The 20,530-nt window shown below is 37.0% G+C and overlaps 2 protein-coding genes, 1 non-coding gene and 1 pseudogene across 4 annotated transcripts; all 4 read left to right on the top strand.

The window, feature by feature from the left end:
• The first annotated feature begins 2,724 nt into the window (after positions 1-2,724).
• Positions 2,725-3,984, top strand: LOC111484278 (probable carboxylesterase 12). 2 transcript variants are annotated; one of them, XM_023130810.1, is made up of 3 exons: positions 2,725-3,203; positions 3,400-3,875; positions 3,942-3,984. In XM_023130810.1, exons 1-2 carry the CDS (start codon positions 2,776-2,778, stop codon positions 3,872-3,874), a joined length of 903 nt encoding a protein of 300 aa, XP_022986578.1. In that variant the 5' UTR covers positions 2,725-2,775; the 3' UTR covers position 3,875; positions 3,942-3,984. The 2 variants fall into 2 exon arrangements, with proteins under 2 accessions (XP_022986578.1, XP_022986577.1); XM_023130809.1 differs by having other exon boundaries at positions 3,400-3,984.
• A 2,805-nt stretch (positions 3,985-6,789) lies between these two features.
• LOC111484271 (probable carboxylesterase 12) lies at positions 6,790-8,039 on the top strand. Its single transcript, XM_023130803.1, has one exon. The coding sequence runs from the start codon at positions 6,894-6,896 to the stop codon at positions 7,863-7,865; it is 972 nt and encodes a 323-aa protein (XP_022986571.1). The 5' UTR covers positions 6,790-6,893; the 3' UTR covers positions 7,866-8,039.
• A 4,178-nt stretch (positions 8,040-12,217) lies between these two features.
• LOC111484622 lies at positions 12,218-12,357 on the top strand. The gene has a single exon (XR_002718548.1). It is a non-coding gene; the product is annotated as a small nucleolar RNA Z247 (small nucleolar RNA).
• Positions 12,358-17,350: 4,993 nt separating this feature from the next.
• LOC111484273 lies at positions 17,351-18,404 on the top strand (annotated as a pseudogene).
• The last annotated feature ends 2,126 nt before the right edge of the window (positions 18,405-20,530 follow it).

Raw genomic sequence — 20,530 nt, 5'->3', positions numbered from 1 at the left:
AAAAAAAAAAAAAAAAAAAAAAAAAAAAAAAAAAAAAAAAAAAAAAAAAAAAAACTAAATGTATTAACAAAACAATAAATTTTAAATTCTTCTAAGTATTTTTAAAATAAAATATTCTAACCATTCCTCCAAAACTAATTTTTAATTTTGAGGGTATTATTTCAAAATTATTTTAAGATAAATATATTTTTTTATATTAATTTAGTCGAATAATAATAATAATAATAATTCATCAAAAAAAAAAAAAAAAGACGCTGTTTTAAAAATAATGTTTATATAAACCAATTTGACGGTGTGAATTAATTTTAAAATTTATCGAAATAATAAAAATTGAAAAAGAAAAAAATAATAAAAGTCAAACTTCATTTACTTAATAGAATGTTCATACACTCTTATTATTATTATTATAATTATTATTATTATTATTATTATTATTATTATGGTTATATTTTGTATAATGTAATAAATTAAAGATTTGGATATAAAAATGTCCTTTCCGTGTAACAGCGTACTTAGCAACGCGTTGATGCCGTCGTCCATGTTAAACGTTGGACCATTACTTTGAAGGTCCACACAAAACGGACTTATTCTTTCCTAATCATTGTCTCGACTTTAATTTCGAACTTTTATTATTAGCATACCCTTTACTCAAGTTTAAAACGTTGGTTCTCGAAATTAAAATTTTAAATTATCTTAAAATCTTCGAATCTTCAAACTGCTTCAATTTTCATTCAAAGCAGCTATAGTTTTCGAAGAGTTTGTAATCTTCAAAAGGAATCGTTCGGTCTTTTAGAAATCTTTTCTGTTTTTTAAATTCTCAATTTATGAACTTAGAGAACGGCCTTTTTATTTAGAAAATCTGCTACATGTACCACCTGACCCTTTGAATTTAGGTTTTAAACACGATCGTTATTTGGAGTTTTAAACCCGACCCTTTGAAATTAGTTATACGGTTAAATATTGATATTAAATTTTCAATATGAACATAGCTCAACATTATTAATATATAATATTTTTTTAGATTAAAGATTTAAATGTCTGGTGTTATATTTATTATAATAATATATATTGTTTATTTATTTAGATGAAAATTAACGTTTTAAAACTAGTGAAATCAAATAAATTCAAGAATTAAAATAATGGAACAAAATTAAAATTGGAGAAAAAAGACATTTAAAGTAATTAAATATTATAATTAACCATGGTTTGGGAGAGTTAACCATAATGTGGTGTAAAGCTTTCATAAATTTGACAGAGGCATGACAGAGAAGCGGCTGCCCAGGTTGGAAGGTTTGACGAGTTTGTTACTCTGACTCCTCAAAGTTGAGGGTACTTTTGGAATTTTGTGAACCCTCAACGACTTGTCGGCAACTAGGTCAACGTTCAATCCTCTCAAACTTTCCCGCCTACCTCAAAGAATCGGCACGTGACCTTCTATCCTTTTCCGTTATTTTCTTAATTTTTTTTGGTTCACACGTGATATGAGAGAATTATAATTTCTAATATCTTAATTTAGGATATATATTTTAATTAGATGAATAATAGTTTTACTTTTATATTGACTTCCAAAATATTTATAAAAATAATAAATAAAAAAAATCTCGATTTAATAATAATATATTTTTTTACTAGCTTTACTTTTACGACTCTAAATCTTTTAATGGGCCAAAGGGTATGAAGATAATTGGGCTGGGCCTGGAGCATCCGTCTAAGGGTCTGGAGGATCCAAGGATGTACTCGTGGGCCAACCCGAGACTAGGGAGGCTGTGGTGTGACCGGCGGCGAACTTGATTCCCGGCGCGTGTTTTTCACACAGAATTAAGGGAGAGTAAGTTTGAAGGGTCGGCAGAGTTGGTCGAAACTGAAATGGAAGACCACGCGCTTCATTTGTTTGAGCGATATGCTGTTGCTGTTGTCGTTTTCTTGAGAAATATGTTTTAAATCTAAAAAATAAAAACAATAACCTAAAAATAAAAAATAAAAGCGTGAAATTTTGTTTTTATTATATATTTTTTAATATTAAGTTTATAATTTGATATGAAAAAAAACCGTCCATATAATGACATAAGATAATATTTGTTAACACACCAGATTTTATTAATCGTCGTTAGAAAAACTAATCCAATTTCGAATCCATTGATCTCCAGGTGTGGGAATACTCACTCTTATACTACAACGACCACTGAAAAATATATTATTTATTAATACAATATTTTATAAACTCCTTTTTAGAGGAAAAAAAAAAACAATCGAGTTCCGAATTTTATCAAACTACCATAGTGGTCAAACCCAAACTCAAACCAAACCACGAGCGTGACAGAGTGACAGGCGGGAATACTCACTCTTGTACTACAACGACCCTTTTAAAAAAAAAGCAATCTAGTTTCGAATTTCATCAAACTACCGCTGTGAGGTCAAAACTTGAACTCAAACCAAACCGATTAGGTGACATGCAGAAATACTCACCACTATACTACAACGACCTTTAAAAAAATATAATATTTGTTAACACACCACATTCTATCAATGTCGTTTGAAAAAATAATCCAATTTTGAATCCGATTAAAATTGTCCACATAAAATTAAAGTCGTTATTGTTGGGACCAAACTTAACAAGTGGGAATACTCATCCTCATGCAACTGCAACCAAACCTTCCACTCCATCTTCTTTCAGAATTTTCTATAAATAAAATTAGTTTTCTAGTCATAATTGTCGAAATCCTCGGTGGAGCAGAACTTCCCAACTTTGAACCGCCATTCATTTTCTGCTCATCAATGGCTTCTTCAACAAACGACGTAGCCGACGAGTTCTTTCCCTTCTTAAGAATCTACAAAAACGGCCGCATCCAACGACTCCAAGTCACCTCCGACATAGTCCCCGCCTGCGCCGACGACCCCAACTCCGCTTTCCGAGCAAAGGATGTCACGATCTCCGTGGATTCCGCCCTTTCGGTGCGTATTTTCATCCCCTCCGCCGTAGATCTCAATCAGAAGTTGCCCCTTCTGTTGTACGTCCACGGCGGAGCTTTCTGCTTCGAATCGGCTTTTAATTTGCAGTACCATAGCCACGTGGGTTCTCTCGCTGCTAAGGCCAACGCCGTCGCTGTTTCCGTCGAGTACCGCCTCGCGCCGGAGAATCCAATCCCCGCCTGCTATGACGATTGTTGGGATGCTTTACGGTGGATCGCGGCCCATGTGAACAGGTGAGGCTGATTTCAATTTTAAATTTTTTTTTTAACTTATCTAAATAAAGTAGAAGGATATGAAAAACTTCCTTAAGAAAGCAAATACTTTAACAAATATTTAGATATTTGTTGATATATATATTAATATTTTTTTATTGGTGCGAGGATTGTGTTAACATTTTTAGTTTGGGTTCAAAACCTTGTGCGCCAACAGGGATGGTCCAGAGCCGTGGCTAAATGAGCACGCAGATTTGGACCGGATCTGTTTAGCTGGCGACAGTGCGGGCGCCAACATCTGCCATCACTTGGCTGTTCGAGCAGGATCATCAGCAGAGCAGCTGGGCAGAGTAAAGGTGGTGGCATTGGCTTTGATTCACCCATTCTTTGGCGACGGGGCGGAGGACAGGCTGTGGAAGTATCTGTGTTCGGACACCACTTGGCTGAGACCCACCGCACAGGATCTGGCCACGTTGCCTTGTCGGAGAGTGAAGATCTTTCTGGCAGAGAAAGATTCTCTGAAGTTCGGAGGGAGGAATTACGATGAGGATTTGAAGAGCAGCGGGTGGAAGGGGGCGGTGGAGACGGTGGAGCACGGCGGAGAGGATCATGTGTTTCATTTGAAGATGCCGGAGTGTGAAAAGGCCGTTGATTTGATGGAAAAATTAGCCTGTTTCATAAACTTAGATTAGGATAAAACTAAGTTAATCTTAAAATTAATATGGTTGGGGTTTGTTTTTGAATTAGACTTCTTCGACAATAATCGCATGACTTTTGAATGAATTGTAACACGAATTGATGACGGGTCTTTTAAGATGTGATAGGTCGAAAAAGTTTGTCTTTTTGAATATGGTACGACATAGTCTCTTTTAACAACACAAAGAGAATTGAAAAGCTTAAATGCTTAAGGTTTCTTTGTTCTAAAAGACCACTCCTCGGGTCATATCCAACAGTGTCTTCATTTATTCTTCCATATAAACTCGAGGCAAAGGTATAATGTGATGTCCCACATTGGTTGGGGAGGAGAACAAAACATGTGTGGAAACCTTCTCTTAGGAGGCACGTTTTAAAGCCTTGAGGGAAAGTTCGTAAGGGAAAGTCCAATACGACAATATCTGTTAGCGATGGATTTGGGTCGTTAGCTCATTGTTGCTTGATAGCCCGAAAGTGAATACAATTATTCACTTGATAGGTCATTATTGCTCGTTGAATAGTCTTTGTTCACTTGATATCCATATGGAATAGTCTTTGAGATAAGGAAAACTTAAGGGTATGGTGTCTAAGTGGTCAAAACGATAGAAACAATGACACCCACTTAAGCTAATAAAGTAAGTGACTTTATGATTTGAGTTAGATAATTGAATGATATATGCTGGTGCATGCCTTGTGACCCCTACATGCACCAAATTATTTTATACTATGGTTATGAACTCTTTATATTGTCATATGATGTTATTTAATGTATGCATGTGACATTCATTACACTATATCATGGATGAAATGAAATGCTATATATGTCATGTTATGTCTTACCATGTGAAGTTATATGATGGATACTATGATGATTGTCATGTATACATAATACATTTATGTATATGTTATTGGATGAAGAGGAGAAAGGGAATGATATTAATTGTCATGAATGTAAATCATGGGGACCTCATGCATGTATGCATGTCATACATATTGGGATACTTTTCCGTTATGTTATGTTCGTACGGTTGCATACGTCATGATATCATGTGGGCATTTTTTTTCTATGGCATTCGGCGACATGTAATGCGTTGTGTCTAACCAAGACAAACTTAATAAGTATGTATACGAGCCCTCCTATTGGGTCTATGTGCACGTACATGGGCCGTATGTAGGGAAGTATCACATATTCAACCTTGCCCGAAACTGGAAAGAGTCTGAGGCCACGTTACGACTTTAAAAGAATAGGTCCCAAATCATGTTATGTGTGTGATTGTATTATTAACCCTAAGAGTGGGTTGTATTACTAACTCCAACAATATGTCTTAAAATATTGAAATCACATGTTACCCTTATATTTTTCATGTAAAGGTAAAACTCCCATGCATGAAGGACGGTGAACGCTAAAAAGATCATGAAAGTCAAGATAAGTCAGTAGAACACGTAAAGTTTCATGAGTGGTTGATAGGTGTTTTAATGTAATTTATTCTTTATTCAAAGACTATGTTATCTTTATTTTGTTTCGACTAAAATAGGTAAGATTATAGTCTTATTTTAAATATTTATTATAAGTTTCCGTATGTATATGTGTGTATGTATATATATATATATATATATGTATGTATGTATGTATTTAAGGTATGCATACACAGTGATGCCACAAACTTAGAGCAAGAAAGTAATTAAGAATTTTAAATTTAATAAGACACATTAAAAGAAATAATGCATCATTAATGGAAACCATTTGCATGGCATGGAGTAGTCTAGTAAGGTTTTTAATACCCATTAATGTAATTAAAAAAAAAAAAAAAAACCAACCATTAAAGTGTTAGGTTGTATTATGAATTTCAAGTTGTTGGAGCTACCCATCCAATTAACTTGAAGTTTCAGTGTAATGATCCAAGCTTCCCTTGAGATTTTAAAATGTATGAGAGGTTTTAAAATCTTAGGAGAATCCAATAACTCGACAACCCAACAACCCGAATCAACCCATCCCGAACTATAAGGGTTGAGTTGGGTTGGATTAGTATTTCAGGTAGGGTTGGATTCTGAGCCCAAACTAAATCGGTTCGGTTTCGAGTTCGTGGGCAAAACCTTTGGGTTCATAATATATTTTATATATTTTTATTTGGTTCGAATCAACTCGAAAGTTTTGCCCACGAACCCAAAGCCGTACCGATTCAATTCGAGCTCAGACAAATGTTATATATATATATATATATATATATATATATATATATATAAAGCTATTTGTATATATCACAATTTATATATATTTTTATTTTTTTAATAGTTTAAGACTAGTCGAGCATAAATAAGCCTATTTCAATTAAAATATTTTTATATATAAAATAATACATTTAAACTAATCATTTTTATGGTTTATTTAATTTTATTATTATTATTAGTATTATTATTATTTTTGTTAGTTTAACCAATTCAATATATTTAATATTATTATTATTATTATTATTTTTATTTTATTTTGTTAGTTTAACCCATTCTCAATAAATGTCTATATTTGTTTTAATTTTCTCTAGTTTTATGATAAGGTTGAAATATGCTATATGTTATAATTTTGGATTGTATTGATTTTTTTTTTAAATAATTATAGATTGATTTGTATTTATTTGTAAATTTTTAATATATTTAATCTAAAATTATATTCTAATTAATTATAGAGGTAGATAAATAAAACCTTAAAAAAAAAAACTGGGAACATGAAACTCTGTGGCTAGGATAAATGATTGGCTGCGGACGCCCTCATCTTTTTACTGTACACTCATTACCATATATATATGGTATATTTATATATTTGGTAATGAGTGTAGAGTAAAAAGATGTATATATATATATGGTAATGAGTGTACAGTAAAAAGATGAGGGCGCCCGCCGCCAATCATTTATCCGAACCACACAGCTTTTTTAAAGTTCACGAATTACACATTTCTTGTCAAAACAGAGTGAGGAATTTTGTTGAGTATCGTTCTGTTCATCCGCCGCTTATTTCTCCTTTCCATGGATTCCACCGAAATTGCCCACAACTTTTCCCCTTTGTTTATCGTTTACAAAGACGGTACCGTCCACAGGTTCCTCGGCAACGATGTAATACCTCCTTCTCCGGATCCCCTTACCGGCGTCGATTCCAAAGACGTCGTCATCTCCCCGGAAACCGCTGTCTCTGTTCGGATTTACAGGCCCAAACCCGCCACCGCCACCGCACAACCCCAGAAGCTTCCTGTTCTCGTTTACGTCCACGGCGGTGGCTTCTGCATCGAATCGGCATTCTCCCCTTTCTACGACCGCCACGTCAAGTCCTTATCTGCTGAAGCCAACGTTGTCGCCGTCTCTGTTGACTACCGCCTTGCTCCGGAGCACCCTCTTCCGATTGCTTATGAAGATTCATGGGCCGCTCTGAAATGGGTCGCTGCCCATTCCGATGGAAACGGGCCGGAGGAGTGGCTGAATGGAATCGTGGATTTGGATCGGGTTTATTTTGCTGGAGATAGCGCTGGAGCTAACATTGTTCATCACTTGGCGGTTCGGGTCGGGTCGGAGGGGATTCCCGGGTTGAATCTGAAGGGATTGATTTTGGTTCATCCTTATTTCTGGGGAGGTAAATTGGTCGGAGATGAAGAGAAGCTGAGACCGGAGGAAAGACACTTTATGGAGAAATTGTGGTATGTGACTTGCCCTACAATTAGCGGGTTAGATGACTCGATTGTGAACCCGGAATATGACCCGAAATTGGGACAGCTGGCGGCGGAGAGAGTGGTGGTTTATGTGGCGGAGAAGGATGCTCTGAAGAACAGAGGATGGTTTTACAGTGAGTGTTTGAAGAAATCGGGATGGGGTGGCACCGTCGAGGTCGTGGAGACAAAAGGCGAAGGCCACGTGTTCCATTTGTTCAACCCAACGACCGACGTGGCGGTGGATTTCGTCAGAAAGCTTGCTGCCTTCATCAATGGCAATGGCGGCCGCCATGATTGATCTCAGAAAATGAAATAAATCCCCTTCCCCCCCCCACCACCCCTCACGGCCCTCTTCGACGGCGTCGGCCACCGGCGGCGGAATTTTAGGCCGTTTTAAATTTCCTGTTCTATTTACATTGTAGTGTACTTTGGCGGGGAAATAAATAAAGGGATTTAAAGTGGAATCAAATCAGGAATTGTATTTCTAATTCTGTTTTCTTTATGACTTTACATTTCTGTTCTTCTTCTCTAGGGTAAGTGAGAGAACATAATACATGTCTAATACATGTCTAACCAGCTTTAATGAAGTGGAAAATTGTCGGAATATATATTTTAATGAATTAACGGTATATATTATACCGTTATTATATTATTATCATTGATCGTAAATTGGTCGTTTCTTATAAATTTGTTAATTGAGAATATTAATATTTGACAAGACAACTAACGTCTATACAGGACATAATTTTCAAAAATTTTACTCTTTTTATTAGAATATTTTATTTAATAAAAAAAAAATTATTCCTAAATTTTGCATTTTTATAATATATATATATATATATATATATATATATATATATATATATATATATATATATATATTTTTTTTTTAAGCTTTGAAATTTTCAATAATCCTAATTTTAAAAAAATTAATAAAAATAAATGTATATAGTTAATATTTTGTTTTAAGAAGCTTTCTTAGTCGTAGATCACCATTGAATCGTTGTCGTTGAACGTCATCGAAGAAGTGGAAATCGAGGGTTGTGATCGAAAAGAAGTTTTGGGTCAGGTTTGGGCTTCGAAAGAAGAACCACAAGAAAACTCAAAGATAAACCCATAGCCACTAACAAATGCTCGAGCTCAAATCCGTGGCGATTCCTTAAGTAATTCAACGCATCGATTAGGGAGTTCCATTGAGGGAGACCTAAGTAAGAGTGATATGAACTATGACCAAGAAATTTCCATACCTCAAGGTCTAATTGCAAGGACGAGAACCAAGAATCCACAACAAACCTTATACACTTATATTCAAGCTATGGTGAGCTTATCAAAGAAAATTCTAGAAGACATTGGAGACCTCTCTTATATATGGTGCAAAGTTGAGTTTCAAGAAAGAGATGAATTAAATATACTTTAAATTGTATTTAATGAACTCAACTGAATTTATGAACTAAATTCCAAATCTCATTCATTGCACTATCTAATTATAATTTAACAATTTTAACTATTTGTTTATGTTAGTTTTAAATATAAGAGTTATATTATAACTCACTTAGGTTACCATATTCCATCGTTAACTAGTCATTTTAATAGGGAGGTTACGGGTATTTCTTGCCCATTTAATTTGGGAGTTATGTATCACATAGGTTAAAGTTGTAAAACTGTCTTATTTTGTTTGGTCAGAGACATCAGATTTTGGAATTAAGAATAAAATTTCTATTTTAGTTTTGTTGAGGGCTAATTTTTTCTTTCTTCAAATTCTTGTGTTTAGATCTTGCATGCTAGAGTCAGTGGTATTGATCAAACCTCTTGTGGAATAATTCGAATCACGAGTTTATAAACAAGTTTTCTTTACTCTTGATCTTGATCATCAAGGTAATCCGTTCCGTTGATTTACATATCAAAGAGCTTCAAGAAAGAACATAATATCGAAAACGTGGAGAAAAGTTATGATCCAAAGACGTCGATGAGGATAAGAGTTTTGTGGATTTCTTAGAACTTCCATCGACGATAACTCTCTCATTTCTCCATGGGTTTTAACGAAACCTGAACCATTTTCTTCACTGTGACGAGCACTACAAGTTTGTAGAAGAGACTGGGAGCTATCGAAAGTTGGAAGAATCAAAGAGATAGAGACTCACGTGGACTATTATCTAAAGAGAGACACGTCATATCTAAATCTAAATTTTCTTTCGTACTTTGTCTTTTAATTCATATATTTCGTATCCTTTAAATAGTCTAAACTTGTAACATTGTACTTTTGAAGTTTTTATTACTACTAAAAATTTTATTTCATATATGCAAGCACGTGTTTAAATATTTTAAATTTTATACAATTTTGACTATTCCACGTCAATGAGAAACAGTTTGTGGCTCGAGTTCCTCGAAAAGTAAGTTATTACATACCCAAAGTCACTAGTCCACACAAAAGCAAAAGCCCACGACTACGAAAGTTCAGATGCCTCCAAGTCAATGAAGCATGAACAACCTAGCCCCACAAGCATGACACTAGACGCCCAATGTGTGGATGGCCCAAGCCCACGAAGCGTAACCCAAATGGAGAAGTTCGACCAACGGCCGCGAGCGTATTGTTCGATACCATAATCGCACTCTTTAGTAATAGACTACGATTAAACTTTATCGTATATATTCACCATTTGAGACTAAATTAAAGACAATTAGGTAGTTGTAGACAAAAAAAAAATAAAAATAAAAAATAAAATAAAATAAAATCTTTTTACAATTATAGTCAGAGAATTGATTGCCTTCATTTTCTATTTTTTCCCCATATTTTTTCTTCTTTTTTTTTTGTTTTTTTACACGTAACTAACTACGTGGTCTAATTATAATTTGCCACGTGACAAAAATTTCTTTTCTTTATTTTTCTATTCCACTAGAGTTTTCCACGTGGCAGTTTTCTTTTTCTTTTTCTTTTTCTTCCTTTATTTATATATATATACCTTTTTGTGGGACTTTTTTACAACTCATCTACGTGCGTCGCACGTGTCAAAACCTTCCTTTTTATTTGTGTCGTAATAATAAAATACTATAAAAAATGGTTCGGATTGGGTTGAGAGATTTTTTTTGACCCAACCAAAAGCTCGGGTTGGTTGAATTGGTAACCCAACTCAACTTGACCCGAAAATTTTCACAACCCAATCTTCTATTTTCGGGTTGAGTTCTCCGGTTGCTAACTTTAAAAAGTCAAACTTGAGCGTGGAATATTTTAGTAAACTTGGATTGCCACTCAAACAAAAAGTTCTTAATGTTATTTATAAGTTTTATTCGGTTTCGAGTCTAACTTGAGTTTTTTATTCTATGAATCGGAAATCGAACCGAGTCACTTTGGGTTCAGAAAAAATGACTCAACTAACCCTACTCAATCCCTATAATTCGGGTTGGCTTGGTCTGGGTTGTCAAGTTGTCGGGTTAGATGTATACCCTACAAGGAAGAGACATGAAGCCAATTAATGGTGAAGGAGGACAAATTCGTAAATTCATACAAAAATAAAAAAATAAAAAATAAATTCCGTTAATTATTAGCACTTTTTCTTGTTGGTATCACATGTGGACGAGATTCATTTCAAGTGTTCACCACGTGGAATGGATACTTTTAATTTAAAACATTATTTAATTGATTTTTTAAAAGGATTTTATAGTTAAAATTATAAATTTAATTTCTAAGTTAAAATGAAGAAAAAAAAATGAATTATTTAATAAATTAGTAATCTTTAGAAATAAACTTATAATTTTAACTAAAATTTAATTTAGATGATAAACAAAAATTCATTTGGGACTAATTGGTTAATAAAAAAAGTTAAAGGGGTTAAATTGTAATAATTGAAAATATGTTCTATATCGTAGAATAGATCATATTTGTGTATAGTAATATAATTCAGTGATTTACTAGTTTGTTACCAAATCTATGATTAATTGGTTTGTTTCCAAATCTATTCATAGTTTTGTTACCAAATATATGATTTGATGGTTTGTTACTAAATCTATGATTTAGAATGTAATCTTCATTATGCACATCTATAAATACATGAGATCGTGACCCTAGGTCAGGTCATTGAGCCATTCAACCTAACATGGTATCAGAGCCAAAGGTTTCTTTTTTAAATGTCTACCATGTCTTCCTCCTCCTCTCCATCCACCATCTCCAACACCGTCTCAACTACCATGGCGACCTTTGGCTCAATCCCTCTACACCATGCTGTCACAATTCGTCTAACCAAAAACAACTTCATCATATGGCGCACCCAGCTCCTCCCCTACCCACGGAGTACGAAGCTTATGGGCTACCTCGATGGCACCAATGCCACACCTGCCAAGTTGGTCCTTTCCTCAACTGCGACTAGTACTAAGTTGGTCTCTAATCCGGTCTATAATCAGTGGTATGATCAGGATCAACAGGTTCTTAGCGGTCTTCTCTCCTCCATGTCTGAGGAGATTCTTCACGATGTGGTTGCCGCTACTACGTCCAAGGAGGCGTGGGATACCCTGCAACGGATGTTTTCGTCGTCAAATCGTGCTAGCACTACTCAGATTCATGTTGAGCTCGCCACGTCCAAGAAACGAGATCAACCTGCTGCAAATTATTTTTGCAAGATCAAAGGGCTAGCCACCGAGCTGGCCGCCGCCGGTTCTGCCTTGCAGGATGATGATGTGATCGCGTATCTTCTCGCTGGTCTTGGCCCTGACTATGATCCCTTCGTCACCTTAATGACTACCAAGAGTGAATCCCTCACGCTTGATGATGTGTTTGCACATTTAATGACGTATGAAGCTCGCCAACTACAACACCAGGCTGAACTTCAGTTAAATCTTAGATCTTCTGCCAATTATGCTGGTCGTGGTGGTCAGTAGAAGAATCGTAGGCGTAGGGATCGTGGTCGTGGTCGTTCTCAAGGTTATGCACCCTCTTGTCCTGCTGGTAATCGCCGTGGCCCTTCTACTCGTCCTTCCTGCCAGATCTGCGGCAAAGTGGGGCATACTGCTATCCGCTGCTGGCATAGGATGGATGAGTCCTATCAAGATGAACCTTCTTCTGCTCCTCCTACGGCACTGGCGGCTACTTCCTCTTACAAGATTGACCCAAATTGGTACAACGACACAGACGCTACGGATTATATCACCAGTGACCTAGATCGTCTCGCTGTGCGTGAACGCTATCATGAAGGTGAACAAGTTCAAGTCGGCAATGGAGCAGGTTTGCGTGTTTTGCATATTGGTCATTCTCTAATTAATACTGCTACTCGTCCTCTTGCATTGCGTAATATTTTGCATGTGCCTGAAATTTCCAAACATCTTCTTTCCGTTCATAAATTTTCTCGTGATAATGATGTATTTTTTGAATTCCATTCTTGGCATTTTTCTATAAAGGATCGACGGTCTAGAAAAAGTCTTCTATAAAGGATCGATGATCTCAAGCACGCCTTGGTGAGCAGATCTACTACTCACGCCCAATGGCATGCACCTCTTGGGCATCCTTCATCTCAAGTAGTAAAATCAATTTTGCATCTCAATAATATTTCGTGTGCTAGTGAGTCATCTTTGTCAGTTTGTAATGCGTGTCAGTCAGCAAAAAGTCATCAATTACCATATACTAGTTCTTTTCATAGGTCTTCGTCACCTTTGTAACTTATTTTTTCGAATGTTTGGGGCCCTGCACCTCCATTTGTTGGGGGTTTTAAATATTATATTAGCTTCATTGATGATTTCAGTAAATTTTCGTGGATCTATTTGATGCATGATCGTACAGAAGCTCCTCGTATATTTTTGCAATTTCAAGCTCATGTTGAGCGCCTTCTAGATACTAAAATCAAGTGGGTCCAATCTGATTGGGGTGGAGAATATCAGAAAATTCATAACACATTTTTTCGTTCCCTTGGAATTTCTCATCGTGTTTCGTGCCCTCACACACATCAACAAAATGGGTCTACTGAACGCAAGCACCGTCATATTGTTGAAACTGGCCTAGCCCTTCTAGCTCATGCTCATGTACCTATTAAATTTTGGGACGACGCGTTTCTTACAGCCACATATCTCATCAATCGTCTTCCTACTCGTGTCATCGATAACAAATGCCCCTTAGAGCATCTTTTTCATACCCCACCAAATTACTCATTAAAATTTTTTGGGTGTGCTTGTTGGCCTCATCTTCGTTCTTATAACAAACAAAAGCTCTCTTTTCGATCAAAGGAATGTGTCTTTCTAGGCTACAATTCTTTACATAAGGGGTATAAATGTCTTGACACAGATTCTGGTCGTGTCTATATGTCTAGAGACGTCATATTTGATGAAAATGTTTTTCCATTCAAGAGAGCCCCACCTATTTCTTCCCCAATCATGCAGTCGACGCATAATGCCCCTGAGTTGTGTGCCTTGCATTTGGGTAATAGTAGTGCTAATTTGGAGAATGATCACATGCATATGTCTGTGCCTACTAACTCTTTGGATGCAGAAAATTTGGTGTCTACATCAGCTTCGGAATTGCCGCAGCAATCCTTCGCGTTGCTGCCATGCGAATCAGTGTTGGTTGTTCCGCCAATGATTGAGGCCTCGGCTCCTCTGCCAGCAGATGATATTGCACAATGCCCGGTCGAATCCTCGGCCTCTGGTCAACCAACTACTGTAGCATCGGTTGCTCCCCTCGCAACGACTGATACGACTATCCCCTCAAATGTGGATCCTGCACCTACTACTCATCCGTATGGTACTCGATTGAAGCACAATATCAAGAAACCCAAGGTGCGTACAGATGGAACAATAACATATCTTGTACTTCGGTCTTCTGCCTCTGAACCTACTTCACATATTACTGTTATGGAGCATCCCCTCTGGCGTCAGGCAATGAATGATGAATTTCAGGCATTTCAAAATAATAAGACATGGCACTTAGTTCCTCCTCATACTGGTCTTGACGTTATTGATTGCAAATGGTTTTCAAACTCAAGCAAAAGCCAGATGGCTGTGTTGATCGCTACAAAGCACGCATGGTTGCTAAAGAGTTTAAACAGCAGTATGGTGTTGATTATGATGATACCTTTAGTCCAGTTGTTAAGCCCACTACCATTCGGCTCTTACTATCTCTTGCTATTTCTCGTGGTTGGGCTATTCGGCAGATTGATATTCAAAATGCTTTTCTTCATGGCTTTCTTAATGAAGATGTTTATAAGAAGCAGCCCCCTGGATTTGTGGATTCTCAAGATCCTGTTTATCTCTGCAAGCTGGATAAGTCGCTTTATGGCCTTAAACAAGCTCCGCGGGCCTGGTTTTCTCGCCTTGGCTCCAAATTATTACAACTGGATTTTACACCTTCAAACGGGCATTCAGGATGTATATCCTCATCTATGTTGATGACATTATTATTATCAGCTCATCTTCTACGATTACTGAGAAACTTCTTTCACAACTTCAAGATGATTTTGCCGTCAAGGATCTTGGCATTTTGAGTTATTTTCTTGGGATTGAGGTCCGTCATACTTCCAATGGACTTATTCTGACACAACATAAATACATTCAAGATTTATTGTTCAGAACCAATATGCTCACCTCCAAAGGTGTGCTCACACCTATGCTTCCTAGTGAGAAGTTGTTATTGGATGGTGGTGAAAATCTTTCGCCTGAGGATACTACTCGCTATCGGAGTGTCGTTGGTGCTCTCCAATATTTGTCTCTGACACGTCCTGATATATCATTCTGTGTCAATAGAGTGTGTCAGTTCATGTCCTCCCCGACATCTATACATTGGGCGGCAGTCAAACGAATTCTCCGTTGTCTACATGACACTATTGATATGGGTTTGTGTCTTACAAAGTCCAGCATTGATTTGTTGAGTGCCTTTTCAGATGCTGATTGGGCCGAGAATCCTGATGATCGTCGAAGCACTGGAGGCTATGTGATCTTCTTTGGTGGCAATCATATCTCTTGGAGTTCGAGGAAACAATCAACAATTTCTCATTCTAGTACGGAGGCCGAATATAAGGCGGTTGTTGGTGCCATTGTTGAATTAATTTGGATCCAAGTTCTCTTGCGTGAGCTCGGGATCTCGCAAGCGCGAGCACCTAGCCTGTGGTGTGACAACATTGGTGCCACCTACCTGTTCGCCAATCCAATTTTTCATCGACAGACGAAGCATGTTGAGGCTGATTATCACTTCGTTCGTGAACGAGTATCGACTCGTCAGCTTGATGTTCGACTCATTTCTTCCAAGGATCAGCTCGCCGATATCATGACAAAGCCATTGCCAACTTCTTCTTTTAGCAATTTTAGGCGCAATCTAAACTTAGTAGTACATCGTCCAGATTGATGGGGTGTTAAAGGTAGAATAGATCATATTTGTTATAGTAAGATAATATAGTGATTTACTAGTTTGTTACCAAAATTAGTGATTTACTAGTTTGTTACCAAAATTAGTGATTTACTTGTTACCAAATCTATGATTTACTGGTTTGTTACCAAATCTATGATTTACTGGTTTGTTACCAAATCTATGGTACCAAATCTATGATTTACTGGTTTGTTACCAAATCTATGATTTACTGGTTTGTTACCAAATCTATGATTTACTGGTTTGTTACCAAATCTATGATTTACTGGTTTGTTACCAAATCTATGATTTAGATTTACTGGTTTGTTACCAAATCTATGATTTACTGGTTTGTTACCAAATCTATGATTTACTGGTTTGTTACCAAATCTATGATTTACTGGTTTGTTACCAAATCTATGATTTACTGGTTTGTTACCAAATCTATGATTTACTGGTTTGTTACCAAATCTATGAGATTTACTGGTTTGTTACCAAATCTATGATTTACTGGTTTGTTACCAAATCTATGATTTACTGATTTGGTTACTGGTTTGTTACCAAATCTATGATTTACTGGTTTGTTACCAAATCTATGATTTAGATTTTTGTTACCAAATCTATGATTTAGATTTTTGTTACCAAATCTATGATTTAGATTTACTGGTTTGTTACCAAATCTATGATTTAGATTTACTGGTTTGTTACCAAATCTATGATTTACTGGTTTGTTACCAAATCTATGATTTACTGGTTTGTTACCAAATCTATGATTTACTGGTTTGTTACCAAATCTATGATTTACTGGTTTGTTACCAAATCTATGATTTACTGGTTTGTTACCAAATCTATGATTTACTGGTTTGGTCTATGATTTACTGGTTTGTTACCAAATCTATGATTTACTGGTTTGTTACCAAATCTATGATTTACTGGTTTGTTACCAAATCTATGATTTACTGGTTTGTTACCAAATCTATGATTTACTGGTTTGTTACCAAATCTATGATTTACTGGTTTGTTACCAAATCTATGATTTACTGGTTTGTTACCAAATCTATGATTTAGATTTACTGGTTTGTTACCAAATCTATGATTTAGATTTACTGGTTTGTTACCAAATCTATGATTTACTGGTTTGTTACCAAATCTTCTATGATTTAGATTTACTGGTTTGTTACCAAATCTTCTATGATTTAGATTTACTGGTTTGTTACCAAATCTTCTATGATTTAGATTTACTGGTTTGTTACCAAATCTATGATTTACTGGTTTGTTACCAAATCTATGAGATTTACTGGTTTGTTACCAAATCTATGAGATTTACTGGTTTGTTACCAAATCTATGAGATTTACTGGTTTGTTACCAAATCTATGAGATTTACTGGTTTGTTACCAAATCTATAATTTGGTTGGTTTGTTACCATTTGGTTGGTTTGTTACCAAATAGTGGTTTGTTACCAAATCTTTTTTCTTCACTCTTGATTCCGCATGGATTCCGATGAAATTGCCTTTAACGCCGTACCCTATTTCGTCATTTACAAAGACGGTCGAATCGACCGGCTCCTCGGCGACGATTTCGATCCGCCTGGTATCGACCCGAAAACCGGCGTTGAGTCGAAAGACGTCGTCGTCTCACCGGAAGATTCCGTTGCCGTTCGGATTTATAGGCCCAAATCCGTCGCAAAGCAAGCTCGGAAGCTTCCTCTTCTCGTTTACTTTCACGGAGGCGGTTTCTGCGTCGGAACGGCGTTTTCATCTCTCTTCCACCAGCACATCAACGCCTGGGTGGCTAAAGCCAACATTGCTGCTGTCTCCGTCAACTACCGGCGAGCACCGGAGTACCAGCTGCCGATTCCTTTTGAGGATTCGTGACTGCCTTGAAATGGGTCGCGGCCCATTCAGGGGGAGCGGGGCCGGATGAGTGGCTGAATGAAATTGCGGATTTGAACCGGGTTTATTTGGGTGGAGATAGCGCCGGAGGAAACATTGCACATAGGATGGCGCTGCGGGTGGCGACGGAGGGGCTGGCCGGAGTGAAGATCAAGGGATTGCAGTTGATTCACCCGCATTTTTTTGGGGGAAAAATTGATCGGAGAAGAAAAGGAGTGGGATCCAAAGGATATATTTGTGGTGAAGAATCTGTGGTTTGTGGTTTCGAAGGATATTAAGGAGCTGGATCACCCGATTGTGAACCCGGAATACGACCCGGATTTGGGGTGGCTTCCGGCGGAGAAAGTGGCGGTTTATGTGGCGGAGAAGGACAATCTAAAGGAGAGGGGACTACAGTACGCGGAATGTCTGAGAAATTCAGGTTGGGACGGGGTCGTTGAGGTGGTCGAAACCGACGATGAAGGCCATGTCTTCCATTTGTTCAATCCGACCAGCGACTCAGCGGTGGAGTTGGTTGAACAGCTAGCTGCGTTCAGTAGCAACGACTGTCATGGTTAGATGAAGGCAGACGACTAGTTTTTTTGTAATTCTATGTAGTTTAAGTTGCATGTTTAGAATCATTCAAGTTTAACACAGTCGATCTTGCTTGTAGAGTGATTCAAATCTCAAATAAGTGTTATTTCCTTAAGATGCCTTCAGATATTATCCGAGTTTTACTTTCTCTTGGAGTGATACCTTATCCTTAGACTAAGTGTTCTAACCTTTTCGTTTAACCAATGACTAAGTTTCTTTGTAATTATACATAGTTTAAATGGTAGGTTTAGAATCATTCAAGCTAGACATGATCTGAAGATTCAAATCTCAAATAAGTGTTCTTGCCTTGATATATTCGACCAATAAGCTAATCTAAATCTTACTTCTCTTGTAGTGATTTCTTATCATTTGGTATTATAGTTTTTACTCGAGTTGATTTCTTATCGTTTTGTATTAGAGCTTTCTCTTAGGTTGATTTCCTTATCAACAGGTCAGAATGGGTGGGAGAGAACTTACGCCCTCCTAAAAAGGGTTATTACTAGTCGAACCTTCGAGTCGATGTGACATAATTCACGAAGACATGTCTTATTTGCCAACAAGACAAAGTCGAATGAACGAAATTGTAGGGTTGTTGGAACCTCTACCAATCCCCTCTCAGCCATGAGAGAGCGTATCTTTTGACTTTTTTCACGCACCTCCTGAAGGTAGGAGAATTTGAGCCCATCTTAGTAATTGTGGAAAGGTTTTTTAAGTACGTCATATTCGTCCCAACTCCCAAGTCGTGTTCTGCTAAAACAACTGTCCAACTATTCTTCCAAACGTTGTAAGGCTGTGGGCATTCCCACCAGTATTGTCAGTAATCGTGATGGAAGATTTACAAGGACCTTTTGGACTGAGCTGTTTAAGTTATTGGGGTCAAGCTTAAACATCTCTTTAAACTACCATCCCCATACAGTTAGACAAACTGAAATGTTTAATAGCATGCTTGAAGAGTTCTTACATCACTTCATCGACACATGACAAAAGAACTGGGTTTAGATGCTCGACGTTGCTCAGTTTAGCTTCAATTGTCAGCTAAGCTCGTCGACAGGGAAGACCCCCTTCGAGATAGTATGTGACAGACAGTCATTCATGCCTCATGTCATTGACCACCTTATAACTTCACCAAAGAGTGGAAGCAAAACTCCAAAGTGGCACGTGTATACTTAGAGAGAGTTTCGCAACGAATAAAGAAGTGGACAGACTTAAACATAGACCATTAGAATTTCAAGACGAGTACCAAGTTCTTATCAAGCTGAACAAGAACAGTTTCAATTATGAGGGAATAGGTACCAAAGACTAGGCGAAAGTACGAAGGGCCAATTGAAGTCATCGAAAAAGTCAGGAGGACTTTATATCCTTTTCAACTACCAACATGGACAAAGAGTCATCCTATCATCCATGTAAGTAGCTTGAGATCGTACCACACAAACTATTCACCACGGGCTATTCCAAAATCTAGAATAGTCCTATAAATCAGGGGCTTGCGTGTGCTCCTTTTGCCGAATCTCAACGCTCCTTTCATAGGCACCACCTTGAGAAATACGTGGTCACCTACAACAAATTTTGGATCATTTATTCATGAGTATGCATAACTTTTGTACTATTTTGCACAACTTGTATTCTCATTTTTATCTTATGTACGACTCCATTAGTAAGTTGCACTAACTCGAGTCTTAATAACTGATATTTACCTACCTCTTCTCAAAACACTACATCCGTCATCTTTACCTGTACAAAGCTTCAAATAACACCATCTAGATGGTTGCTTGATATATGTTATTGTAAGTAAATTCCATTAAATGTCGGTGTGCGTTCCAGCTACTTGTAAAATTTATTATTTGAAAATTTACTCAGTTTATAAGCATGGTTAAAAAGTGTTGGATGATGAAAGTCCCAGATCGGCTAATTTAGGGAATGATCATATGTTTACAAGTGAGGAATACTAACTTCATTGGTATGAGGCCTTTTGGGGAAGCCCAAAGCAAAGCCATGAGAGCTTATGCTCAAAGTGGACAATATCATACCATTGTGGAGAGTCGTGTTCGTCTAACATGGTATCAGAGCCATGCCCTAAACTTAGCCGTGCCAAGAGATTGGCAAATCCTTAAATGTCGAACAAAGGACTCCAAAAGGAGTCAAGCCTCCTCGAAGGTACGAAGGCAGTCAAAAATGACTAAGAC

This window comes from Cucurbita maxima, unplaced genomic scaffold, assembly GCF_002738345.1.
Source record: "Cucurbita maxima cultivar Rimu unplaced genomic scaffold, Cmax_1.0 Cma_Scf00009, whole genome shotgun sequence".
In the NCBI taxonomy this organism is placed as follows: domain Eukaryota; kingdom Viridiplantae; phylum Streptophyta; class Magnoliopsida; order Cucurbitales; family Cucurbitaceae; genus Cucurbita; species Cucurbita maxima.
Note: the sequence above shows the minus strand (reverse complement) of the source record. Positions and strands in the feature narration are given on the sequence as shown.